Genomic DNA, 27,060 nt, shown 5'->3' with positions numbered 1-27,060 from the left:
ATGGAATGAGATGTGAGAACCTGTACTTGAATACACCACAGGAGGCAAGAATGTCCTCCTCTATCCTCTTTCCTTCATACGCTCCTCACACCTGCTGTTTGCCAACATGCCAAATACATGTTGTAAAAATGCTGTCTATTCCATGCCAGGCCCCTAGGGGCGCTGTTTTTTTGCGTGATACAAAAACACACGCGTGCAGACACTTCCTGTCTGGCCCAATGTGTCTTGTTGTCGATCGTCTCAAACGTCTGGAAAAGGGGTCGTTTATGCCGTATAACCTGTTTTCAGCGCCGTTTTCAGCGACTGAAATCGCCGTTTCCGATCAAACAGCCTGCCGTGAAGGAAGCTACCTGTTTTCACTTGAGACCGCCGCCATCCCCCGGTTTACCTGGGATTTGAGCCCCTCAGAATGTGAGACAGCGATGCGCCAGTATTCCTGGTACCGTTTCTGTACAGACATCAAAGGGAACATAGGAAGGCGATCTGGTTGGCTTATCGACTGTGACTGTCTGACCACAGACAGGCTCACAGACCTACATTTGGGCATCTCTTTCCAAATTATTCTCTTGTCTGTTGTCCTCATTTCATAGCTTTTGTCTCGTTGACACTGCTTCATTTATCCAATCCTATCAGGCAATGCGGATGTCTGGCCAGGGATCGTGCAAGTCGGAGCTAGTAAGCCACATTTGTGCACAATTGTTTGGATATAATAGGTTTTTTTTTTCCCTGACCCACGATGGCTGGTGGAACGGAAAAAATGGATTGGGTCCAAGATGTACTTACAAAGCCATTCTCAAGATGGACTTTTATAGTAGAGCTGGACCTCATGAGGAAATGTCGGCCAACTCTGATTACCGAAAGCCACGATGAACGTCCTCCATTGAATCAGCCCCCAAAGAGCCCAGCGAATTGTGTCGCCCAGAGAGCTTTTTATTTGCAGCCGATCGACTGTTTGGCGCAACAATGCAAACCTGAACCGCCGGAGGAGAAATAAAACCAGTTCTTTGTGGTTAATAACGCTACGCTAAAATCTTGGTGAGCCTCTCGTGTTTCGGCAGCGCACGCCGCAGGAGGCCGGAGTCGATTTTCTCTCCGCGCACTCGCAGGTCAAAAGCAATATCACGCAGTTGTCACAGTGCCGGAGCGTCGCCAATGAGGAGCATTTGTTGAGAAAAGGAAGGTCAGGACAGCGGCCTCTCAACAGCAACCAGAAATGCACCGAAGAAATGAGCTTTGGATCAAAACCAGCGGGGTACCGAGAGCAAACCCGGGCCGTTCAAGATAATCAGATAACCAGAATTTAATCTCGGAGACGTCAAACCGAACGGTGACCACGCGGCTCCCTCCCCGTCCTGTCGCGCCGTCGTCATTCATTCAGAGTTATTGATGTAGCCCGGAAACATTAGCTAATTAAAGCTAAAAGCATGAAGAATGTCCAGCTGTCTCTCTCAGTTCAGCCCAGCAGAATTTACTGGTGTGTTGTCCTTTTACCGGAACCTCGTGTGACCAAACCGACCCGTCAGCAGCCACAGAAATGCCAGTTTAAGTCCTGATTTAATGTTGAGTATTTACGTTTCTGTTAAACCGAGAAAGCTTCTCCACATGTTTACTTCTGTTCTTTTCGGGGGGGGGTAATTGGCCCGGACTCAGCTGACTGATTTCAGTAATCTGTTAGTGCAGCGGCCATTACGTCTGTTTTCAGTCTTTATTAAGCCACATCAGTAATTCAATGAAGTCTGTTTTAACCTTTTTGCCTCCAAGCTTTCAGATAAATACTCGATGCTGTTTGGCCGCAGAGTCTTTGTCGGTTTCTAGCGCAGCCTCGGCAGTCACATTATAATCTGGAATACAGGGCTCTCTTTAAATTCATGCTTATATCAGGCATACATTAGAAAAAACAACAGAACCATAGATCCTAGTGACCCACAGCCTCTCCAGCAGCGGGTTGAACCAACAGTCGGTTTTTGCTCAGCTTGTTTTCTCTCCTTGCTGTCTTATTGACAATGGTTGTGCCTGGAGCTCAGGAAGCCCTGCAGAGGACATAGAGCACTGCACAGAAGCTGGCTCCTTTATGGCACTTTTCTCGTGCAGGCATGGCCGGTGGAGCTTTAATTGGGAGTAATTCATTAATAATTACCACCTTCGGTGCCGTAACAACGTCTCCTCTGTCTCTCGCTAAGCCGGTTAGCAAGATTACGCAACCGCTGGGCTGATTACAGCAAATCTTTGGAGGAGACAGCAGAGGGAGGAGAATGAAATTTGAATTTTTCATAGATTGGGGGAATTTTTAATGGTACGTCCAAGTTTTCGCTGGCCCTACAGAGTAAAAAACAAGAAAATCAGATCCATCAGTGTTGCACCTCCGTGTCCGCACCTTGTCGCTTGTCTATTGCACACACATGTAAACCTGTAATCACACCATCAGGGGGTACAGTGTCATATTGTCTGGAGGATGCTGTCTAGACATCAGACGCGTGGCCTTTTGACCTCTGGAGATTAGTCATCCCGGCTCCAGGAAGGTGCTTCTGTGCGTGACAAACAGCCGGGAGGAGGAAAGATTCAAGAAACTGCAGCAAAACTTCTACAAATACCACTTGCTAGTGGTGTGTTTTGCTAATGTTTATGCAGGCAACAGTGCTAATTACAGTGTTTATGTAATTTAACTGCAAACACAGATTTAAACTCTGCAGTTTCATACAAGGTTAATATTTTGGGTTTCAGCCTTTATTTGGTGCGGCTCCATTTAGCAGGAAATCTGCCTCAGACATGCGTCGCGCTAAAAAGCCCCCTCCATTAGAATAATGAGACGAGCAGCCAGAGCTGTAAAACTACAGAATCTTTTATGTTCCTGGCACCGACGGAGGGAGTCGGAGGACTGAGGGTGCTGAAGGACAAGATGAGAAAGTCCAACAAACGTCCATCGTAAACAATCTGTTTTCCAGGATAAACTTCCTGTCGTGACAGGAAAGGGACAAGCAGGACTCCAAATCCACAGGTGGTGCACCAATCTAGGTTCTTGTGCTCCAATTCTTAATTATATGGCACATGAATGCATTAATGACACTATATCGTTGGCATTAGAGGCACAGGATTAGAATTAAAACAGGGAAAAGAACACAAAAGTCCAACTACAAGCCAATAAAAACAGCAATGATCATTATAAAAGAAATTAAAACTATAAAAATGCAATCAGGAAAAAATGGATTTACTCAGCTCAGGAAAATAATCTGTTATTATTTGTTATTTAAAGATAATGAGCTTATTTTCTGGCTTTTGAATAACAAGGACATTTTGTTTTAGTATTGTCTTAGTTCCATGGGATTTAGTGCAATAACGTGATAATAAATTAAAGTACACGGCTGTCACGCTCTGCAAAGCGCTGCAGGATATTTAGCTGCACTTGAACACATCGTATCTTTTTGTTGTTTGGGCCGTGAGTATCACAATAAGAGGACCTGTTAGCATAGCTTGATAGGCTGCTTTAAGTGATCTCAGCCTCTGTGGCTGCGTTTGCACCCTGCAAGAGTGCAGTTGCAGGATGTGGCCAGCAGGGGAGCATTTCCGGTTAATGTGCGTTAAACCTGGCTCACAGCTGCTGCTGGCAGTTGATTCCAGAATCCTGAGAGTTGAATTCTCACTCGTATATGCCCGGACGGATGATGTAGCGTCTGCAATCACGCGTGTCTGTAGGCGCACGTGTTGCTTTGCGATTTCAGATTTCAGTTGTTGTAATTTTGTGGACTCAGTGGTTGCTTCAACCCATTTAATGGTTACAAATCAGGTCTGTTTTCTGGTAATATGGTCATTAAAAATGCTAATTGTGGATCTCAAAGTGAGCAACACATCAGCCCTGTCTGGGTATGGCTCCACGTGCAGGAGACGGCTAATAACCGTGCTAATAGCATGTGCGAATGACCACATTCGTCCCCGTGAACGCCACCGCAAGACAATCAGCACCTCGTCGAGGAGGCGAAGCGATCGTGCGGGAAGAGGAGTCGTCCATGATTTGAGCAGCAAGAGCAACAACAGCTACCTCCTGAGATAATAGGCTGGAATTTATTTGTTTGTGGAGAGCAACCTTTTTCTCCCCTCTTTTTCATCCCTTTCCCATGACTCTGTCTATTAGTGCACACTCATGTGTGGAATTGCATAACAAGGCCTCGGGATTGTCTTGAAAAATAATGTGAACCATTACGTCCCCCCCCCCCCCCCCCCCGCCCGTCTCACCTAGCATTACAGCTACATTAAAAATATATAAAGATGGGCCGAGACGTAAAATAAAGGTCTCTAATAAGAATTCCAGCACTGCATGTGCACTTTATCAGAGTAATTGAACATGAATATTGCAGCATTAGATGGATGGAAGGTGCTAAATGCAGCACGGATGTGGGACTCCTGGGTCGGTGCCCAGTTGTCCCAGTCATTTTAGCCCCGTCCAGAGCCCCAGGACTCATCATTCCTTCCCTCCTTCTTGTTGCTTTGAGTAGCCTTTTGTTTAATCGTGCGCGGTGGCTGTGAGGAAGTGGGCGTGGCCAAGACAATTGAACATATACATCATCTGCCATTGATTTTATGGGCTGCAGCATCTGCGTGCGTGCGTCCACTCCAGGTGATTGGAATAACTTCTGTATGATGCACAGATGCTTTTCCTGCTCGTTTCTGGGCTCTACTGCTGCTTCTTCTCTTGTCTCTTTAGAGTTGAGTCCTCACAAATGTGTAGGGTACCACACGACCACGGAGAGTACCATTAGAGAAGCTATAGTCTCATTTTATGGTCCCTATTCACTGCATATCAGTGTCCAATATCCATTACTGAGATTAATTATCTGTATCTGGAAATAAAAGGCTTCTAATTGTGGATATTACAATAGGCAATTTGATGCTCAGACGGGAGAGAGTTAAAGTATGGAGCTAATTGGCATTCCTGGAGCTAATGACAGTGAAAGAAAAGAATCTGAAGCATGGCTGCCATTAGGACGTGGCGGCCATCTCTCCGCTGAGGCCCCTCACGTGATCCATATCTCAGGAGGGCGGCTAACATTTTTCTGATCACCGTGGATCTTCCTAATCAGGGTTGGCCGCGGCCGTCGGAACCTAAAGTGTCTGAATCCCGTTTGTCTTTTTCCAGTTGTGGAGGGTTTTAGTGTTTCAGCGTGCTCCAGACTCCTCGTGTCCTTGCACGACTGACCCGTTGGAAGCTGTTTAAAGTGATGTCATACCTTTTTTTTCCCTTTTTTTAACCACAGAGCGTTTCACGTAATCGATACTTCCTGCCTCTATTATATCAGCCTGTGCTGCCTTTTTGGTTCATTATGTTCATTATTTAAGAGATTTTTTTTTCTTTTCGCGCTGCTTTCAGGTCTTTGCGGCGTGTGCCCTTGGGATTTGATAGTTTAGCTGTGCTAACTGCGCGGCTGCTTGATTCTGGTCCTGCGATGAAGAAATCCACAGGAAAGAAAGGAAAGAAAAGAGCTTCAGTGACATCAAATGAAGCCATCCTGCAGATGCTGTTAGCCTCTGTTAGCAAGGTTAACACGTTTGAAGAAATGGACAACGACCTCTCCAAAGTGCTGTATTTGGTAACAATTACCTCTGATCTGCAATATCCATGCCAAGAGAAGCATGTTTGGGTTTAAAAGTTAGCGTGAGGAAAAGAAACAAGGAACAGGACTAAACTCGGCAAACGTGGAGGAAACTTGGACGATGGCAGAAGTGGAAAAAGCAACATTCAGTGAGACGGATTCCAAACAAGACAAAACAACTGCAGTGATATTAAAGTTATTGATTATACTCTGCTGATTGATTCTCGACCCCTGGCGACCCCTCTTCACGCTGCACTGGCTGCAGAAAACCTGGTGAATCAGACGCCGAACGAGCCCTGCACACTCTCTCTCTCGCTCTCCATTTTCACCTCCTCCGCCTGATGCATTGTCTCTTCTTCTTTTCACCCGTCATCTCACCTCTGCAGCGTGTGTGTGTCCGTCCCAGCGTGTCCCGTCTCGTGGTTTCTCTCCTCTCACCATATATCTGTGTCCCTCGCTCGCTCGCTCTCTCTCTGCTGTCTCCGCTTGGCTGACTGCAGCTTGCAAATAGGATTAAATTTTAACTCTGTGTGTGTGTGTGTCTGTGTGTGTGTGTGTGTGTGTGTGTTAGAGGGAACAGAGGGAGAATGGGTTGCTGAAGCTGTTGTTTATCACATTTAATGGTTGGTCTTAGCGCTCTGTTTCCTCCCTGATTTTATTGGCACGGTGACATTTTTTCAACGTTGCTCTTCGCGTCCTCGGGAAAGTGCTTCATCACAAACTCCCGGGCGGCGTCAGCCTGTTTTTCGGGGGGTCGGCGCAGGCTCCCTCTGCCTCGTGGAGCACGCCAGAGCAGCAGGGGTTTAGTTTTGCGTTTTAGCTGAGACACAAATGCACACACGCGGAGCGATTGGTCCCTTCAGGATCCCCTCCGAGAGGTCCTGCCTTTGCCCGAGCTTGTATTTAAGGATCAGGGTCAGAGGTCAAGTCAGCTGGTTCTTATTCCTTAGTACAAACCAGAAGATCCAGGTTTTTGTCTACTGTGTCCTGTGGTGGTGCCTGCTGCTGGTACTGGTTCACCTGTGTTTCAACCCCACAGGTGAACAACCTGTGGGGTTACTGTTGGCTCTTTCGGCGCCAACGCTGATGGCTTAAAACAAAACTACTCAAAAAGTTGAGGAAAAGGAACATTTCAAACACCGATGTTTGGCTGAGCTATTATCTCATTTTCCTCACTACAGTAAATGTTACCTGTTGAACTTCCCACCAGGGTGTTGAACAGCTAATGGATCATTAGCTGCTAACACACTTTTGTCCTTTGGGGACGGCGCTGGGGACAGGACCATATTTACGTCCCGCAGATGCTTTCAGCTGCACATTTCCTGCACGATTACCCCCAAAAGTCGCCATCCTTAACTCTTCCCACGATCCGATCCAAGAGCTTGATGGTTGCACAGCCTTTCGAAGCAACATGGCAGGTTTCACAAATTAGGACTTCAATTTAGTTGCTTTAAAAAAAAAAAAAACCTTTGAGGATCAAAGACTTTCTTGCTCATTCTTTTGATGCTGCTTGACGTGTTTGAAAACGAATGAAAATGTAGCCGTCCAGTAGCTTCTGGCATGGCTAACAATAAGCTTGCGTGACAGCTGTTTCTGCTCGCGCAGTCTCCTCACGCCCGATATTATCTCCGCCTTTCATCGTTGTCTCTCCGGCCACCGCTAGGAGAAGCGTTAGCAGGCCTGTCCACAATAATTCATACCTCTTTATTTTCCCCTTTTCAGTCATTTACCCACATCCATGGAATCCAAGGTTGACATTTAATTTTATAGCCACATTTTATTGATTTACATCATATTTAACCTCCGACTGCTGAGCTCATTTTGGATGAAAGCTTAAATTATTCATAATACCCTGTAGCTGATCGGCTCCATTCGGCCTGAATCGACAGTTCAAACTTGGAGGGGAATCTGTGTCACATTCCTGATGCGTGCTGTTTGGACCCGCTGATGCGTTTCATTGTGCTGTAAGTGCGCAGCGCGGCCCTACTAAAGGCACCGGCAACGAGCAGTCGCTGCAGGTTGGTTATTCAAGGACTTTCAGCACTCGAAGGCTTTTCACGAGGAGAAACGTGTGATTGTTCAGAGAAACGTGTTTAACCACTTCAGCAAGAAAACATAACGTGGCTGACACTCGTGCTAACAATCGAGGACAAATCTGCCCGAGAAGGAAATAAAATATATAAATTCTGCAGTGATCTCAACTTCATCGCGCAAACAATGTTTTCATGTAGCAAATTAAAGCTAGAGCTGCTAGCTAGCTAGCTAGCATTCAGCCCATTTTAACCTGTTCAGAAATAATTCAAATCCGGGCTTATTTCCTAAATGATGAGTTATGGCGAGCTTTTCTTTAGATATAAAGATGTTTTCCCATTAACAAGTGAGTCGAAATCATGAATTAAAGCTCTGCAATTTAGCCTTCAAAACTTTAATCAGCTAATTATGCTTTTAAATAAAGCCATATTTCAGTGGGGAACTTTTAATTGTTGTAATTATCCCCCCTCCCCCCAGTTTATCTCATTACCCCTTTAGCTCAAGTTTTTTCCCCATCTTTCAACTTCCTCCTCTGACCGTGACCCTCCTGATGAGGAGTTTTAAATCAGGCGTGCAGTAACAGAGAACCAGGGCGGAGCTAACGGCGCCACAGGTGTAAAGCATGAACTCGATGTCGCCTGCCACTGTCAACCTCAGTGAATTTACTTTCGCACTCCTTTTCGAGTCGACAAGGGAACGGCGGCGAGGTAATACAAAGAAAGCCGAATTCAGCGACGCCCTTTGAAGCAAAGCTTTGATCGCGTGCTGGGTTCAATTTTCTTGACGTCTCGGCCATTAAGGGCTGCTTTAGTAAGCAAGGACTCTTGGCGCAGTCGATCACCACGAACCACTGACATTTAATCTGAGCATCAGAAAAATCAATAAAACCCAAAAGGACCTCTTAAACTACTCCACGCTTGAATATATTAAAGTTCATTGCTTCGGTCTCTTATGGACGCACATTAGCTTAGCCTAGCGTAAGCTCCATCACGCAGGCGATAGGATCTGGTATTATAAATACAATAAACCTGTTGTTGTGGCGGTTTGGAATGAGCTGCGTCGTTTCCAGTTCTGATTGCAGCTTATTGATGCAACTATTTCGTCCAGCACTTCATGGCCGGCCGTAAACATCTACTGTTTATTGCCACTCCGCCAGCCCAAAGGCCCGTGCTAGCGCAGAGGCCCGGCCGGCTGCCGGGGATTGATCAATGTATTGATCTGGGTTCGGCAATGTGCCCAGTACGGATGGTGGGCAGCAGGAAACTGCATGGATGCAGAAAATTGGTTTGCTTTCACCTTGCGATTTTTCTCTCCATCATCGTGAACCTGTGACCAACGTCCGCCGCCTCCGAGACGCTCCGCCCGATGCATTATTCACGCCATGCGCTTCTCCACCAATGGGTTGATTAAATCCACGCCACCGAATTCCTCAGCTATATTCACATACGGACACAACTGAATCGCTTCAGCAGCACCAGAGTGCCTCTAAATTATTATTAGCATAAATGCTAATAATAATTCAGAGGCACAGCAGTCAGACAGCGTGTAAAATATTTAGACGCAGGTATCTTCAGTTCAATTTTAATTAAGTGTGTGTTTCACTTGTTCAGAAATGCATCTGATCAATGATCCCGCGAGGAACTAGCTTAATGGCTAACGTCATCAAGAATGAACGTTGGTGCAAAGAGGACAACTTCCTGCGTGGCGTCGTTCTGGAGGAAATCGGTCGGCGGTGCCAGTAAAACATTCATTTAGCTACAATCCGCAGCGGTTTACAGGCAGAGGATTCGATCCAGACTAATTGGCTGTAGAAAAAAAATGATGATTAGTTTAATCAATTATAGAGGGCATGTTGCTTCATCACAGTTGCTCATCTTTAATTAGATATGAGTTTGCGTCTCCTGCTGTATTTGTTGAGCACTAATGAGGCAACGCAGCCTATCGCCAACATTTAGACTCATTTCTGAGCAACTCCAGCTCTAGAATGACTCTTTATTGTCTTCAAACGTCAACCACTTCCTCTCCAGCTTAAACCCGATGGACTTTGCTCGCCACAGCGACCAACGCTGCCCCCGGGGAGTCGGAGCGGTACTGCGCTGCGCGGTACAGCACTTTTCTCACTTGTTTTTAAGATGAACTGTAAGCTTCATCATCGCCACATCAACCAGAACACACACACGCACACACACACACATTAACCTTCGAGCTGGAGGGCGCGATTCAAAGGTGGAGATAAATTTTCAAAGGTGGAGATAAATTTTCCACCTGTGTCAGACGGTATTTATGCAGGCCTCAGGGGAACATTTACAGGGGAACAAAAAGGTCAAGCAATCTCTCCGTGGTCATCATCTTCTTCCCGAGGAAAAAAAACAATCGGTACATTGATCGGCTATCAGACGATTGGAGGGGATATATATTCGCTCGTGCAGATTACTGTGGGGAAAAGTAATGTTTGTAATTAAGACCAATCAATACAGGAGAGATCCTGAGCCGTGTTCTTGGTCTTCCTGCGTTTGTGATTGATTAGCGAAAGACCGATAACCCACATTCACCACGCCGTTCCCTGAATGCGCCGAGGAATGTCCCGCATCGCTCGTCTCGCCTAATTTCCATACGTTTGAAGTCTGAGTTTGTTTATTTATTTTTCCAATGCACGTCAGTGCACCTCATTACGCGGCGCCGCTAGTTCGTGTCGTGCGCGCCGCTGGAGGAGAAGCGCGGCGGAAAGGTCTTTTGGTGGCATTTTACTGTTATTTATGAGCGTGACGTCGCCGGCGGGCTGCGGCGTCTGGGAGAAAAAACTCATTAACCCTTGACAACAATGGTGCCATTTTAAGGGCTGCATTTTTTGATTGATGTTATAATGGCGTCGGTAATTGAAGGATGGAGGGTGTGTGTGTGTGTGGGGGGGGGGGGGGTATTAGAGCTTTTAAAAGACGAATCAGAGTGGCTATGTCATTTTTTTATAAATATCTCACCGTTGTCATGGTGTTTGAGCTCGTTCTTGCTCCCGGTTCATCAAACGATGACATAAATGATGCTTTTGGATTCTCTGATGTAAGACATGAACATGGCGCTTCGATACAGATGAAGATCGCAAACGAGATCACCGAGGATTAACACAAGATGTTCCCTGTGCCAGTCGCCCACAAAAAATACCCCCAGATTGGATCCTTAAATAAATGTGATTAAAGTGACATCTGCGGTGCGTCTGTTGTGATGCACAGGAAGACGCTGGGGCAACTCTCTGGGCGTCGCAATCAAAGAAGTAGCGGCTGGAAGAGGAGGGGAAGAAAAGGTCGCTGGGAAAAGTCACGCTAGCACGTTAGGAAAACTGGCACTGCGGCAGCTAACTTCACATCTCCGTTCGCTAATCTCCATCTCACTTTCTCTGCATTGACCTCTGCAGCTAAGTGCATGTGCATGTAAATCCATTTTGTGAGCTTTACCAAGTGTGTGCGCACCCCGGGGAGCGATCTGTGGTGTCTTTAGTGGAACACTCTGACTGATGGACGGCCCTCCGTGGCTGCCACAGCAACACACGGGCTGTGATTACGTCACATGACCAGAGTGAGCGAGCGAGCAAGCGGAGGGGAGAGTTTGTCAATCTCGCTGCGTGTTTTAACGTTCATACACACACACACTCGATGGTCAGCTAAATTCAGAGCGTGGCACACGGTGGAAAGGACTTTTGAAGGGGCACGTGACTGTGCGTACATGTTTTTAATAGAACCTGTAGGTGTTTTGACTCCAGATGTTTTTTGGGGGGGAACACCTGAGCACAGTGCCCCCTACAGGAGGGAGACATCACTACAACAGCTCAATAGCCCAATTGACCCTAAATTGGGGGAAAGAAAAGATTGGTTTTACCCAGCCCTGACAGAACTGCCACAGCAACACACGGGCTGTGCTGTGCAAGAATGTTGTCAGGACAGTCGCTATGGTAACCAAGACAGCCCCAGCATCAGGCCGCGGGGACAGAAAGCGCCGCCATTCATCATCCACCTGTTCCTCCCTCGTGATTTTGCTCTTGTTTTTATTCCCGTAGCTGCAGATTAATGAGACCAGTAAAACAGGAGGAACGATCCCGCGGAGCTTTACAAATCCCCGATGTTTGACAAACCCAAAGAGCATATTTGTTGGTGAAATGATCAATTAGAGCCGGCGGGGACGTCGTCCATCTCTGTCGAGTCCCGCTCGTTTCTGCTTCGTATCAACTGTATGCAGGTATATTTACATTGACAGAAGCCCTGTTGCAGATGTTAACAGTGGGGATGCATCGGGGGCCATGTTGAGATCGTGTCCAACAAGGAAATAAATGCACCTAACATCCGGAATCCAGAGAAATGATCATTTATTGATAGTAGATAGGCTTCTCACTGTGTCTCACATCAGTGTAGGAATACACTGTTTTAATTCCTTTTGAAGCTCTTCAATTCTTTATGCATGTAAGGCATGGAAAAAGGAACCAATATCAAAACATCAAAGCATTTCTTTGCAACATCAAAGCAGACTTTCACTCCGAGGGCATTTCTCATCTCCAGCAACTTCTCAGGCAACCGTAGCACACTCGTCTCCCGTTTTCCTCGACAAAGTCAGTAATCTTTCCATTTTCCTCCTTTGGCGGCTTTTTACGACCAGGATTTAATGTTTTTTTTATTTGCCTGCTAGCAGGGTCCGTAATGACTTCCGCAGGACTAATAGCGACTTAATGGACGGCGAAGAACACATTGTTGTACTTTTGTGGGGAAGACAGAGAGTGAGAGGGAATTTAATCTCAAAACCCACTTCATTAAAAGTTACTTAAGCAGATGCGGATCACTGTCAGACAAACTACCACCAGGGTTTTTTCGTGATTCATCACGCCGCTGTGGAACAAGGACCGGCCGTTTCATTCATTCTGATGATGTATACGTGGAAAAACCTTCGTCATTTATCATCCGCACCTTCCTCGATAATATCAACTGGGAGCTCCGTCCCAGAGAGTCGACAACTGGCTGATTTGTGCAGCTCTGCCGAGCCATAAATGCACTTTTATTTCATTTTAAATCATTTTTTACCTGAGATCTAATCAGAGAAATGCCTGTTGAATAATGTTATGGTTCTAAATAAACAACTGTAGGTTTGCCCTGTGTTTGGTGAAGGGATTAATCATGATGGTTTGGAAAATGTTTTTAATTGGCCGGCTGAGGGCCTCTGTCCTCTCACCCTGGAAGAGTTCACTGTTTTCATGGTGACGCGGATGAAACGTGGAGATAACTACGCATGTCAGAGGACGCCACCAGTGGAAGCACGCTTGCTGTGTCAGAGCTTATCCGACAAACGAGCTTCCGTCTCTCCCACAAGTGGTTGCAAACGAGGTTTTCCTTTTGTAAATTTGCCACTTCAGGGAAGAGGAGCTACGTCTGCTGGCACGGCTGACTTCAGCTGGATCTGGGTGTCACATAAAGACGGCAGCTCTTACAAAGGCCAGGATAGTTGTGCGTAATTGTGGTCACCAAGACACCGTTCACACCGAGATTGTGTCTGCTAATATCCGCCGCTGCCTGATACGTCACATTCATGCAACTCATGCAGGAGGCTGGGGAATGTTTTAGCGCTTAAATGCGCAATTAATGTTGTTAAATGCCCAAGCTGAGTAAGTGTTAATGATATCTGAGGAGATTCGGGTTAGCGACGTGAGGACGATGAGGAGGGAGGTGTGAGAGAGGGAGGAAATGAGGCAGTGATGAGTGAGGGGACGTGGAGACCTGTTGCCAATCTCTTCCTCGCTGAATTTTCCCAGTTTTCTTCCGTTCCAAACATTCAATTTGACCTGCCGGCTCCATTCAGGGTTTGTTTGAGGCTGATTGACTCATTTCTTCGCAGCACAAACACTTGTTGGTGCTGATAACCCAGAGGAAACACACCAGGGAAGGCTTGAACTTTGTCTCCATGTTTGAGTGGAGCCACGTGAAACTGCACAGAGCTCCACTTGGCCAAAAAACAAGATAAAAGCTACAGAAGTGTATTTGCAGTTTTATTCTGATCACAGTAAAAAAAAGAAACCTGTTTACCCGACATGTTAGAAAAATGCACATCAGTACTATTAATAAAGTTCTTGGAGTTTGAACAACAAGTGAAATATCAAAGACCTTTAATGTAACAGAGTTGATATTAACTACCCTTCAGTTTGACCTGCTTGAGTCTGTGTGTGTGTGTGTGGTGTGTGTGTGTGTGTGTGTGTGTGTGTGTGTGTGTGTGTGTGTGTGTGTGTGTTGGGTTAATTAGTCAGGAAGACAGCAGGCAGACATTAGAAGGCTTCCTTTGATCTGACATCGCTAAGTACTTCCCACACACACACACACACACACACACACACATACATACACACACACACACGCACACACAGACGGTGACTAATTAGCCACTGGTCTGTTTTCATGGTCTTGTCCACGTGTGTGTGAGTGTAGACAACACTAACTGTGTAAACAAGGATGCTAAAATATTCAACCCCGTTACAGCCGCACAGGCAAGTTCAAAACCAGAGCGCTACGTTCCGTTTAGCGGCTCCACATTTCGGCTGCCGTCAGTATAAAATCTCAGGAATTCCCTTGAATATGGTTTGTGTAGAATGATAATAAAGACTCTGCAGTCTTTAATAAACTACTTGGGCTGCATATAGAGTATTTTTTTCCCAGATTCGGGGTGAGAGCAGCCGGGTTAGCCGCCATTATCCCACTGTTGTCAGTCGCGTTTGATGTCCTGTTGAAATCCCAGATTGACCTCACACAAACGGGCAACTGAGGGTCGCGATGACTCCTGTTTAAACCTCCGAAGAGGTGAAACAACCACTGTCACGCCTCCCTGCGTCTCACACAGAAGTGACAATGAGGCGTCACAAAGGAGGGCAGCGTTAGTCTTTATCTGCCACATTGTAAGACAACATATGGGACACACGTTCCGCTGCCATTGTTTTAAAATAAAGCGGCCGCTTTGCAATTTCTCACCACCTTACTTGGATTCTCGTTAATTAATCCCTTCACGGGTCCGTAACCAAGACTCCTCATGAGTCAACCTGGATTTTCCGACCCTTTCTCTTGGATCCAAACAGATTATGTCATCTAAGGCTGCTGGAAAACGGCAGCGGGGCACTTTTACAGCAATCCCTCAAAAAGACCCGCAGGTCGGTGTGCACGCTAAGAAATTAAAGGTGCTACTTAATCCCCCACACAGGAACTAAACACCCTGTCAACGATTGTGTGTGGTAATAGCTCCGTTTATCACTGCTTAGCTGAATCCCCGTGTGTATGTGTTTGCGTGTGTGCGTGTTTGTGTGTGTGTGTGTGTGTGTGCGTGTTTGTGTGTGTGTGTGTATGCTTGCGTCATCTCCCTTAATACCAGGCCCAAAGATGCAGATCACAGCACTCACATTGATTAAAGAAAGCCACATACAACAAGCACTCACTGATACTGCAGTCGTTTTTCACACACACACACACACACACACACACACACACACACACACCACACACACACACACACACACACACAGAGGCCAGGCCAATTAAGAAGACTGATGTAGTGTTACAAATTCAATTATATCTCATGGCATAATTAGGTATTTGTTCAAATTAAAGGCAGGAAGGACAGAATAAAGGAAGGCGGGAAGAAAGGACAAGTGGAACAATCAAACTCGCTGTGACATTCAAGTCCTCTGTGAAGTCTTCTGCCTTGGTGCTTTGATTTTTGTCTCTTTGTGTCTTGGAATTGCCTCAGTCTACACGTACAGTTGTCGCAATCCTCGGGAACCCTCCGCATCCCAAAACCCAGGTTCTTCGTGGCGGCGTTGTCAGTGTAGTTAAGTAGCTTCCCTCAGCATATCTGAAAGATCTCAATCTGTGGAAGCGGGTATCTCCTCTGGTGGTATTACTGAGTGTGGATGAGCATCGGAAAACAGGTTGACAGATAAATGGATGAAGGTGTAGATAGGGGATGGCCCAAGGATTTCAGGTGCATGGAAGGGATGATGGTAAAGGAGGAAAAGGGGGATTTATGAAGCAGGAAGCAGGGAGATAAACGTGAAATGTGGGCAGTCGAGAGGGGATGGAGGGAGGATGGCTCGAGGGAAGATAAATTAGCTGGCTGACAGGTGAAGGGAAGGAAGCAAGATGGATGAAGCAGGTAGAGGATAACAAGAAGGTTTGAAATGAGAGAAGGAGGGAGGGCTGGAAGGATCAAGTCTGAGGGCTTGATTGATCTATAAAGTCTTTCTTTTGACAATCGAAATGACAATAGAAAAAAGAGGAGACGGCGGTTGCTATGGCGCAGCCGCAGGACCACTTTCGGGTGGAAAGTGGGGTGAGAGCAGGAGGGACCGTCGTGATCGGCCAAATCTGGTGAAGCAATTCAGAGGGAAGACAAGTGAAGAGCTGCTAGGGGCGATGAGAAGGACGAGAGGTAGAAAACTGGAAGAAGATTAGAGCTGAAGAGGGGGTCAAATTAGTCCCGGTGGCCTGAAACCAGAGGGAGACCGGAGGAACGAAGGGATGGATGACGGAGGGGTAGAGGGATTAGAGTCAGGGGGGAATCAGGCGCCGGATCCCCCAGGATTTTAGGTGGGTCTGGAGATGAGATATTTTCAGTTCAGCTTGCGGCCTCGGCTCCCCAAATGCCGAATGATCCGTTGGTTCTATATCGGGAGCGTTACACAACAGCGCGTTGCATCATCTGCCAGCGTCGTCATATTTGCCAGAATTTGTTCCTCTTTCCTCGTCGCGAGGCTGTTGCTGCCAGGTCGATGCTGTAAATGAAATGCCTGTTTCTAATCGGGGGGGGATGAAAGAGCTTTCCAGGAGTCTGATGGGTTAGTCTTTGTTCCTGCAGCATCGTGTTGAGGTTCCTGAGAGAGGAATCTGTTTTTTAACAGTCAGAAAGTTTCTCTGAACTTTCTGAATTTACTCTCTGACCTCTACTTGCACCTCCCAGCAGGTGATGACCAGGTCCTGAAACAGCTGCAGGAAGCCTCCATCTTCCTCCCTCCCAGTGTAGCTTTGCCTTCCTCTTCGGGGTCGTCTGAAACTAATTAAGATTCCAATTAAGATCCTCTCTGTCCACCCTTTTACCCCATCATTAAAGGAACACTAATTGGGCAGATTTAGCTACTTCCCCCCTATTTCCCCTCCATTTCCCCTATGCTGGTTTACTTAAGAGTCCTTGCGTGCCATTTTTTTAAATAAAAAAAAAATGATTAAAACATTTGCAAAAGTGGCTAAAACGTCAGCCTGATTTGCAGATTGAATTCCTTCTGTGACCCACGTTGTGTCCTGTAAAGTTGTTTCTTTTACTGGTCCAGGATGACGTAGGAAGTGGTAACCAGAAGATGTGTAGTTTTTTGAGAGAGATAGAGGAAATGGTGGAGGGTTCAGAAGACTGGAGCCCAGAATCCAGAGGCTGATCAATTATTTACAGCACAAAATCAATCAGCAAGACAACTTTCTCTGGTTTAGAGGACAGCAGTCTGGTTGCGCCGCTCCTCGGTGGTTAGCAAGCTTGTTTACATGCGTGAGAGTGACGGCGAATTGATGGGAGGAAGTTCAGACTTTAGATTTAACTTTAGATTTGGAGGAGATGTGAAGGATAAATGATGTCTGAGGGGAAAGAAATCAAATTCAGAGAGTTTTTAAGCCTGATCTAACAAAAAGATTAGCCCGACAACATATTAGCCTTCAGCTGCAGAGCGGACGAAAGATTTCCAGGAATTATGATGAAGTGGAGGGAAAATGGAGAGAGACGTGAGGGGGGGAAATATGAGTATGAGGGCACCAGGAGCAATAGCAGAGAGTCAGAGAGGGTGAGACAAATGGCAGAAGTAATATAAGAATATTGCAGAGCAGGAGGAAGAGCTCAAGAAAGTGTAACATGAGCGAAAGAGGGGTTGACAATGTGAAGGTGCGCCTGTTCTTTTTGATAGACCTCCGTTTCTGCACCACGATTTTGATCTCTTGCAGAGCGTGTACAGATTCCCCAGCTTCTAAAGGGCTGCGGTGCAAGATTTGGTGACTCGCAATGGTAAAAACACTGATTACAGGAAGCAAACGTGCTCTCCAACCCCCCTTTCAGCAGTATTCTGGGGGTTTTCATGAAGACATTTGAGACACACTTTTTTAAAATCTCTCACAATATTCATTACAGCCCGATGATGAAGGAAGAGTAGAAGGTGGGGAGAGAGTGATTAGACAGGAGTGAGAGATTGGAAAGAAGCATGTTGTTCTGAGAAGAAGAGAACCGCCCACATATGTAATAAAATGCAGCAAACGTTTGGCTGGCAGCGCTTTCGCTCATCAGAACCTTCGGCGTTATTGCTGAGTGGCCCGAAGAGGACGCAGCGGTTGTGCTTATGCTGCCGTTTTCTGCCACCATCTGCCCTCAGATGTACATAAATCTAATGTCTGCTGCCGATGCACGTGTTTAATTAAGAAAGGCCCCCACCTCCCTTTAAGGTGCAGGCATGAGCCAAAACGCAGCGCTGGCAGAAACCCGATGAACAGCAAAAGCAGATAAGATGGAAATCAAAGGAGCCTTCGGCTCGTCTCAGAACCTCCTCCCGGAGCAGTGCTGGAGGCATTTGGCAGGAATTTCGGTTCGTAGATACGTGTGCCATAAATCGGCAGTGATCAGGTTTGAATTACAGTGTATTTGAACTTTTTGGGGCATTTTTAGCACTTTGCACTCTCGCAGAAATTCAGCAGCAAGTCCCAGGCCGCTCCGCTCTTTATTCCCTCTATTGTGACGCGTTTAGGCGGAGCGGGACCGCTGTGATGAGACGTCAGCGATATGACCACGCAGCTGTGGCTCCCCATTCCTCTTTTCCTCCTCCCTTTGTCGGCGGCGGCCACATTTCAACAGGGAAGCTGCACAAGGCGTCGCCGGGACACACTGTTTCAGCAAATGGCAGCCCGCCCCGCCGCGACTGCTCGGGTCCTTTGGTGTGACGCGGAGTCGTCAGCCCCCGATGCAGCACAGCTCGTCCCTGTCCTATTTCTCCGCGGCGCTCCAGAAATACACCCCGTCAGAATATTCGAACGCCGCCGAGGCGGCTTGACTTCTGAGCGAGCGTCAGAGGGTTCGCTCTGACCACCACCACATCCACATCGCCGCCGTGAATGTGCAAAAACATTCACCGAGGGAGGCAGGAGAGGCGAGGCGGTGGTAGTGGTGGTTGGGGGGGGGGGGGACAAGGTGGGGAGCAATAGGGGAGAGGACCGGCTGTTTTATGGCCTCCCAAAAAATAGAGCAGAAAATCTGAAAGTTGCTGGGTGAGAGATGAGGAGGAGGGGGAACGGGGGAGGACCCGAGGGGAGGGAAGGTAAAATAGGAGGGTGTGGGAGGCGGGGCCAAATGTTTCCGATGACGGGCGTCGTGCGGGAGTTTATCTGCATTGCTGTACTACAGCGGCACCCTGGCGCCGTCAGCATAAACCTCCCCTCGCTATGCAGATCCTGAACATCCTCCGTCGTAACCTCATGCGCGACGTCTACGAGAGGGCGTGTAAAGAATGACGAGATTAACACGCGTGGGCAGTCCGCGGTCGGTGCCCATGTACGGCGAATAAATCCTCCAAATTGAAATGACAAACTGCTGCATAAAGGTCAGACACAGGCAATGAGTTTAATCGGCCTCATTACTTCTAAAAAGAACAGCCGGAAACATTTTTTTGGGGGGGCCGCCACCCATCAGTCTCGGACTCTCTGTAGATTAAATTCAACCACGGCTGAAACCATCACCCAAGTCGGGCTGTTCTGTTGGGGCAATAGTGGAGCAGACCTGTTGATCCAATCTCTGAGGCCCCCCCCCTCCGCCTGTGTAATAATCAGGCCTTATTTATTGAATATGCTGAGCTTGCACTTTCACAGTCAGCTCCAGGCTCCTCAGATTTACTCCCCTAGCATCTCTGACTAATGGTGTTCTTCAGCAAATGTTGGTTTCTCCGGTTTGTTTTCACCACATTTCCGCTCCGGGCTCCCATCTTCTGTTGCTCTACCAGATGTTCCATCTTTAGAGCGCGCCCTACCACTAAAACTTCTAACGTGACAAGAGCGGCCAACACGTAGCCTTATCCTGCGTTGGTGTGTGCTTTATTGCAGCCTGGCTATCACTGTCTCTCAGCTCCGCCTCAGCAGCTGTGGCGTCTGGCCTTAATTAATAAGGCAAAAGAGGGATTTTATACGCCTCATTTCTGTCCATAAGCCAATGACTACCTGTCTGTCGTGGTTGTGTTTTCTGGTTTGTGGGGGTCTGTCAGCAGAATAAAGGAAAGCCCTGCTGTAAATCTTGTTTCTCTCTGTCTTCCAGACAGGCCAGATGAATCCCATGACACAGCTGTACTACAAGAAGGTGAGCGAACAGTGTGTGTGTGTGTGTGTGTGTGTGTGTGTGTGTGTGTGTGTGTGTGTGTGTGTGTGTGTGTGTGTGTGTGTGTGTGTGAGTGCATTCTTGTACTTTCTATATATTGAGTTCCAAAAGCCACATTCTACTAGCAAAATGAGGACTTTTTCTTGGAAAGTGAGGACATTTTGGCTTGTCCTCACAACCTCAAAAGAGTGTTTGAGGGTTAAGATCTGGTTTTGGTGTTTAGGTTTGGGTTTAGGTTAGGGTGGGGGTTAAGGGGTTAGTTGGGATGGTTAGAGTTTAGGTTAGGATCTGGGTAGTTCAATATGCCAAACAGGTCCTCATGAAGAAGAACAAGAATGTGTGTGTGGGGGGGGTTCTATTTTCTTAAATATTGTGTGTTTTCAGGCGATATACTCGCCGTACCGCGACCGCATCCCACTTCAGATCGTCCGAGCTGAGGTGGAGCTGTCTGCAGAAGAGAGGGCCTACCTCACCGCCGTGGAGAAGGGTAACACTCCTGCACCTTCACCTTTTTCATGAGTTTTTGGGATGTCCAGGCACCCAGATGGCTCTCTCGAAAGTGTCGCAAACCACCTTTACCCTCCCTCAGGGGACTACGCCGGCGTCAAACATGCCTTGCGGGAGGCGGAGGTGTACTACAACATAGACGTGAACTGCCTGGACCCGCTGGGGCGGAGCGCGCTCCTCATCGCCATCGAGAATGAGAACCTGGAGATCATGGAGCTCCTGCTGGACCACGGCATCCACACGGGCGACGCCCTGCTCTACGCCATCAGGAAGGAGGTGGTGGGCGCCGTGGAGCTGCTGCTGTCGCACAGGAGGCCGAGCGGCGAGAAACAGGTCTGCATCCACGTGTGGAGAAGGAGAACACGGCGTGGATCTGTGTTATTGCACGTGTGTGCGTGTGTGTGAGAGAGATAATGAGTTTTACCGCCATTCCTCCGAACGCTCGCTGCCACGTTCCTTTGAGAGGTCGAACATTAAACAGCTCATTGTGTAGACACTGTGAAATAGGATTTTAAGACAGTTTATTTGTCTGCACACTGCAGCATGTGTGTGTGTGTGTGTGTGTGTGTGGGGAGGGGGTTGTGTGTGTCACAGTGCAGGCAGGCGGCAAGCAAAGGAGGAGGAGGAGGAGAAGGTGAGAAGACACGGGGAGGTGGGAGGAGGGTGCAAGGGGAAAAGTGAAGATGAGAGGAACTTCTGGCCGCTACACGATTTCTCGGACAGTTTGAGATTTTAAGGGTTCCTGTCACTATGACAACCAACCCTCGGCTGAAGGAGGGATTTGCGGGAAGGATGCGTTCTCCTCCGTGTCGGCCGGGGGACGGGAGCGCACGCACCACTTCTCCTTTTTCCTCATTTATTATCGGCACGTCGACACAGCGTCGACTCCAAACAAAGAGCGCCGATTGGTGGGAAAGCCGCTGTAACGCTTCGGGATGGAGGTCAGATGAGGCGAAAGAGCGAGGAGGAGCGTTGGGAGACACTGACGCGGGAAAGGAGGGCTGATGGGGGGGGGGACGTGACAGACGGACGGACGCACTCTGCTTCATTCTCCCTCAGAGAGATGAAAGGGTCCACTCCTCCTTTGCTCCCTCTTCTTCCTCCAGACTGCTTCCCCTGTCCTTCTGAAGTGTGTGTGTGTGTGTGTGTGTGTGTGTGTGTGTGTGGAGATTACACACCATATGCTTCATAAGGCCTTTTTATTTTTTAACACTTGGAGGGAACAATCGGCAAACATTTGGTGTTGGTTCATGTGATTTCCTCCCTGAAGCAATCTGTCATGAGAGATCAGACGTTGAAGTTTTTGTCATCCTTTAATTCTCCCGTAAAGCCGCGGCTTCCTGGATATTTGTCTTGACTCGGTTGTTCTAATCCCGCCTTCCTCTCTGTGGGCGTATCGGCTTCTCGTTAGGAGAAGAAGTCATTTAGTGTGTAAAATGACTTTTGCGCTGTTTTAAATGCCTGTTTTTAGCAAAAACAAGCTAACTGGCTAAGGAAAGGTGTTACAGTTGTAAAACAGAGGCTTAAGGTAGAGTTCTATACAGTACTGACTAAAGTACTGTATAGAACTGACGTCTGCTTTGAAATATACAGTGAAATCGACCTCTGGCTTTGATGATAATGGACCACCTGCGTTTTAACTGTACCAAAATATTATTTTAGGGTTATTTTTGCTGTTTTGGCAGCTGCTGCTAACTGGAGTAAATGAGGGTTTTAACGAGGTGACATTTATTGTTGGGAGCATTAATTCAGTTCAGTTTAATCCCACTGAAGTGACTTTAATTCGATCCACGCTTTATGATTTCATAAAAAGCTTCAGTGAAGGTTTTTTTTTTTTTTTTGCTCATAAAAGGAGGGATTACTCGGCTGATATTGGATTGTCTTCTCTGACGGAAGCGTTTCATTGAGTGTGTTTTTCCTCCCTAAGGTTCCCTCGTTGATGATGGACAGCCAGTTTTCAGAATTCACCCCAGACATAACTCCCATCATGCTCGCTGCTCACACCAACAATTATGAAATCATCAAGCTCCTCGTACAGCGGAAGGTGATCAACTCTCCCCTCTTTCGTCCACATTATGGTCACCAAAGGCTCATTTGCTGAGAGATATATGTGTTTTTTTTGGGGGGGGGGTCATAGGTCACCATTCCCAGACCACACCAGATCCGATGCGACTGTGTTGAGTGTGTGTCCAGTTCAGAGGTCGGTAATTTCGTTGTTTGTTTGGTTGTTTTTTTTTGCTTTGATCTTTGATGGTTTTGATGTTAATCAGGAAAGATTCTCCTTCTGTTACTGAAGGTGGACAGTTTGCGACACTCGCGCTCTCGGCTCAACATCTATAAGGCCCTGGCCTCCCCGTCGCTCATCGCGCTGTCCAGCGAGGATCCCATCCTCACGGCTTTCAGATTGGGTTGGGAACTCAAAGAGCTCAGTAAGGTGGGGCCCTCTTGGTTACGCTCGCCTCGTCTCTGAAACGATAAAAACGATACAAACGCCCCTTCCTCCTTCCTCCTCAGGTGGAGAACGAGTTTCGGCAGGAGTACGAGGAGCTGTCGCAACAATGCAAGCGCTTTGCCAAAGACCTTCTGGACCAGGCCAGGAGTTCCAGAGAACTGGAAACCATACTGAACCACCGAGACGACCAGAGCGAGGAGCTGGACCCCAGGCAGTGTCACAACCTGGCGAAGCTCAAACTGGCCATCAAATACCACCAAAAAGAGGTACCGGCGGATATTCATAACCATTTTTCCAGCCATTCGAGGTTAACAGACGAGAACCTCCTGCCCTAGTTCCAGCTATTACAACTTAATATATGTGCTCGCATGCAAAATCCCGCAGAGCGACATTCCCTCATCTTTGTGGGATTGAAGGGCTTTGTGTCACTTCTCCTGGGACCTGTCAGCGGGAGAGGCAGGATGGTGTACGCAGCAGAAACTACGGGAGCGTGGAAAGAAAGAGTGAAGGCAGGTTAGCGGAAGAGTTAGCGGGATGAAAGGGGAAGATGGATGGCGCGGAGGGAAAGCGCGGGAGATAATGAGCTGCGGCGTCTGTGATCTGAGGAGCAACAAAACACAAAATAGGGATTTAATGGGACAGAAAGAGAAGGATGGAGAGCTGGAGGGGGAGCGGGAGAGAGATTAGATGGGATAAAGTTAGCGAACGCTGAGAAAACCCCGGGGTCTTTTCCACCCTGTCCGTCCGTATGCCAGTTCCCCACTGCAGCTCTCTGCAGCAGAGGGATCCTGACAGACCCATCTGAGGGGAGACGAGCGATGGTGCAGAGACAGGCGGGGAGATAAGAGGTGAAGTGCTTGGTCTCAGTCAGGAAGCAGAGGTGACGCAAGGAAAGACCGGAGGAACCTGCACAGATACTAGATAAGGAGAGCTTGGTGGACTGGCGTCCGATGTTCAAAGATTTCTAGTTAGAGGGTCTTTTTAGTGCCGCGTATTTGGGGTTTTTAGCATAGTGCAGAAAAGTCATGAATAATACAACCTCGGCTTGAGGCAAAGCGGGTTTAACGTGTTTTCTTGCGCGTGAAGCAGACGGAATCCACCTTGAAGAACTGCGATTCTTGTAAACGCCTCAAAATTATGCCCTGGGCACTGCTAAAGTGCGAGGAAACAAGCACCACGTTCCAGATGTCACAGGCTAACATGTTAGCGCTCTAAACGATGCCCGGGGAAGTGTTGACCCACAGTCGAAGATTTGAGACTTCCGGACAGGAGAGAGGCTCATTACGGTGGATCAGAAGACCCAAATCTGCTCCCTGGGCCCCGCGTGTCATTGACGGAGGTTATTATTTAGCGCACGGCGCCGTTTACACATTTGCGTTTAAATCGGCGAGTTAAGACCTTTAATGGGTGGTTAAGTGAGTGTCATCTCCTCGTGCATCAGAAATGTTTCTGTGAAGGCTGCCGGATGGCGGGCGCGCTGCCTGGAACGCCGGCGTGTTTGCGCTTCTTCTCAGAGTAAATACGCTCTTATCCCGGCCGAAAGAAACACTTTCGAAGGGTCTTAAAGGCTGCAGACGGCAGATGCTCTGACGCGTGATGAGGGAGAGGCGGGGAAAGACCATACGGAGGGAGGTCGGCCTCTGCCGGGAGATCGGTTGGTCAGTTCAGACGTCCGCAGTCAAGCCGGCCTCACTGCGGCCTCCGCCCCCCCCCCCGTCAGTGTAGCAGCTCCTCACCTGGGTGGGGAGCCTGTGATCTTACAGGCAACTTGTGGTCTGGGGACAGGCGGGCCGTCTGGACGCCATGACAACCGTCAAGCAAGCATTAGCGCGTCCAGATGTCCTGGAGATGTGTGCACGTGGAGACGCGTGCGTGCCGCTTATGTAAGCTGCCATGTTCTGCACTCTCTCACCACCCCTGCTGCCCCTCCCCACCCCTGCTGCCCCCCCCGACACCCCCTTCCCCTCCTCTCCTCCCTCCGTCTCTGTCTCTGTCCACAAATTCATGATACGGCTCCTCCATTGCATGTCGTCCTTCTATCGTGAGCGTGCACGTGAGAGAGGGCTGTCAATAATGGTCAAAGCATATCAGGTCTCCAATGTGATTTCTGTGTTTGTCGAGGATCGATAGATGCTGGACACGCATACACACGCGTGCGTGCACGTGCGCCATCCACGCCTTTTAACCTTGCATGTGTCTCCAAGGAAACCAATTCCTCCATCTGACCGGTCCTCCGTCCCTTAGGTCTTCTGACGCTTTCCACATTTCTTCCTCTATCTGTCTCCTCCTCCTCCTCTTCCTCCTCCTCCTCCTCCTCCTCTTCCTCCTTCTCTTCCTCTTCTCTCCCGGATTTCGTCCTGGATTACATGAAATTCCAAACTTGAATCTCATTTAGTTGCTCCCCGGTGGGTAAATTGGGCGTAAACACGCCACAGGTTGCCCAGCTTCGAGGTGCTCTCCGTAAACCCGAAGCCTGTTCTGTTTTCTGTTTGTTCCTAAGGCCCACAGACTGCCAGGATACCAGGTGCATTTGTATTTAGTCCGGAGGGTGCGAAGAAAATGAAGCAAGGTTCAGTCGGGTCACGTCTCGCAGCCATCAGCCTTGTTTGGCTGCGGGTTTTGCTCGACGTTTCTGCTCTTATTGACCCCAGAAATTCAAGCCAAGCCTGCAACAACATGCTAACCCCCCTGTGGATACCTGGACAGATCTCTGGTCATTTACTGCTCCGGTGCAGGAGCCAGAGAATTACACTTTATACACATGTGCGGCACAACTGAATGCAGCTTTGGAGCGAAAGTGAAACCCCCCGAGGTAAACAGACGACCTGCTTTTGATTCAACACAGAAACACTCACACACGCGCTGCTGCGCAAACCAAACCTGTGGTGGAGAAGGCTTCCATGCACGGGGGGGGGGAGTCAAAAGGGAAGGGTGCAGATGACCGGCTCGGTGTTGGATTTCATTCATTTAAAGAAAAAAGAGGCAGTAGAAACATTTGTGATGAATTTTGTGAGTCAAGACAAGGAAACAGCACGAGAAGAAGCGAAACCAGAGAGAACTGCAGCAGGGCTGCAGAATTAGAGAGGAATCGAGAAAATGGCTGACAATAAAAGGGGGAATGCGGCGGAATGTAGATGAACTGGGGGGGATGTGTGTGTGTGTGTGTGTGTGTGTGTGTGTTGGGGGGTATTTGATAAATGACAGCAATCAAAGAGGAATGGTTTTTGGAGAAGAAGTGGGTGTAGGTGAAATAACGGCAGATGGACAAAGTCAGAGATACATTACACAACAAAACGAAGATGAGCTCCTCCCCTTTTTCAACAGGAACATTCTGTAATTTGATGATGTCTCAAAGCTGCTGCGAGCTCCAGATTTTAGCAGATGTAAAATGGGTCTACGCACAGCAGCCAACAATAGACCACTTTAAAGGCAGGAATCGTGTAGCCGCTTCCCGCTGTGTTTGGATCTGGGAATTCAGAGTCACTAATGGGTGCCCTAGCGTTAGCTGCATGGCTAACCAAACTAGCCGGAAGTGTGTAACGCTCTCATCTGAAAGCAATGAAGAGGCAGGAGTCACTGCTGGCATCTAAAAATAAGCTCTCGCTGTTTTCTTTCAGGCTTTTTTACCTGTTTCCTCGTTGTTCTCGATCCATCTCTTCCCCTCAGCTGACCTGCAGATCAGAGCAGTCGTTTAACAGAAAAACTTTAGCTCCTTTTCACCACTTTAGCCTGCATTTAACCCACAATAAAACCCCTGAATCTTTAATGTGTTGTTTGCGTGTTTGAATCATTTAAATGCCTTTTTTCATCTGCGGACCTGCGATACCTTCAACCTGCTAAATTAAACATGAACTGCCGTCTCAATAATGAATGTCAGGCATGTGTGTTTGCAAACATTTGTCCTCTGGATGTCACCATATTTGTTTGCTTTTATTAAGTATTTCACGTTGGCGGCAGAATAATGTGCAAACAGTCATTTTTGGTCATTTGCATTTCTTAAATAAGGGGATCTTTTAATTATTAGAAATCATAGTTAAGTAGACTTTAAGGCTAATGTTGGCTGTGGGTAGCTAGCTAAGAGCAAATGGCGCAGCA

At 47.8% G+C, this 27,060-nt stretch overlaps 1 protein-coding gene across 2 annotated transcripts in view; it reads left to right on the top strand.

Annotated features, from left to right (window-relative positions):
* The window catches only part of trpc5a (transient receptor potential cation channel, subfamily C, member 5a), a 45,460-nt gene that overhangs the window by 3,269 nt on the left and 15,131 nt on the right, over nucleotides 1-27,060 (top strand). Inside the window, exons 1-8 of one of the 2 annotated variants that reach the window (XM_057026187.1) lie at nucleotides 5,558-5,855; nucleotides 19,947-19,988; nucleotides 20,391-20,493; nucleotides 20,596-20,846; nucleotides 22,441-22,557; nucleotides 22,651-22,713; nucleotides 22,810-22,947; nucleotides 23,028-23,231. In XM_057026187.1, the coding sequence (XP_056882167.1) occupies nucleotides 19,956-19,988; nucleotides 20,391-20,493; nucleotides 20,596-20,846; nucleotides 22,441-22,557; nucleotides 22,651-22,713; nucleotides 22,810-22,947; nucleotides 23,028-23,231 (909 nt within the window). In that variant the 5' untranslated portion in view covers nucleotides 5,558-5,855; nucleotides 19,947-19,955. Of the gene's footprint in view, nucleotides 1-5,557; nucleotides 5,856-19,946; nucleotides 19,989-20,390; nucleotides 20,494-20,595; nucleotides 20,847-22,440; nucleotides 22,558-22,650; nucleotides 22,714-22,809; nucleotides 22,948-23,027; nucleotides 23,232-27,060 lie in introns of those variants that run through there. The other variant, XM_057026186.1, reaches the window with a different exon arrangement.

Source organism: Takifugu flavidus, chromosome 3 (assembly GCF_003711565.1).
Source record: "Takifugu flavidus isolate HTHZ2018 chromosome 3, ASM371156v2, whole genome shotgun sequence".
In the NCBI taxonomy this organism is placed as follows: Eukaryota; Metazoa; Chordata; class Actinopteri; order Tetraodontiformes; family Tetraodontidae; genus Takifugu; species Takifugu flavidus.
This window is presented reverse-complemented; position numbering and strand designations above follow the sequence as displayed.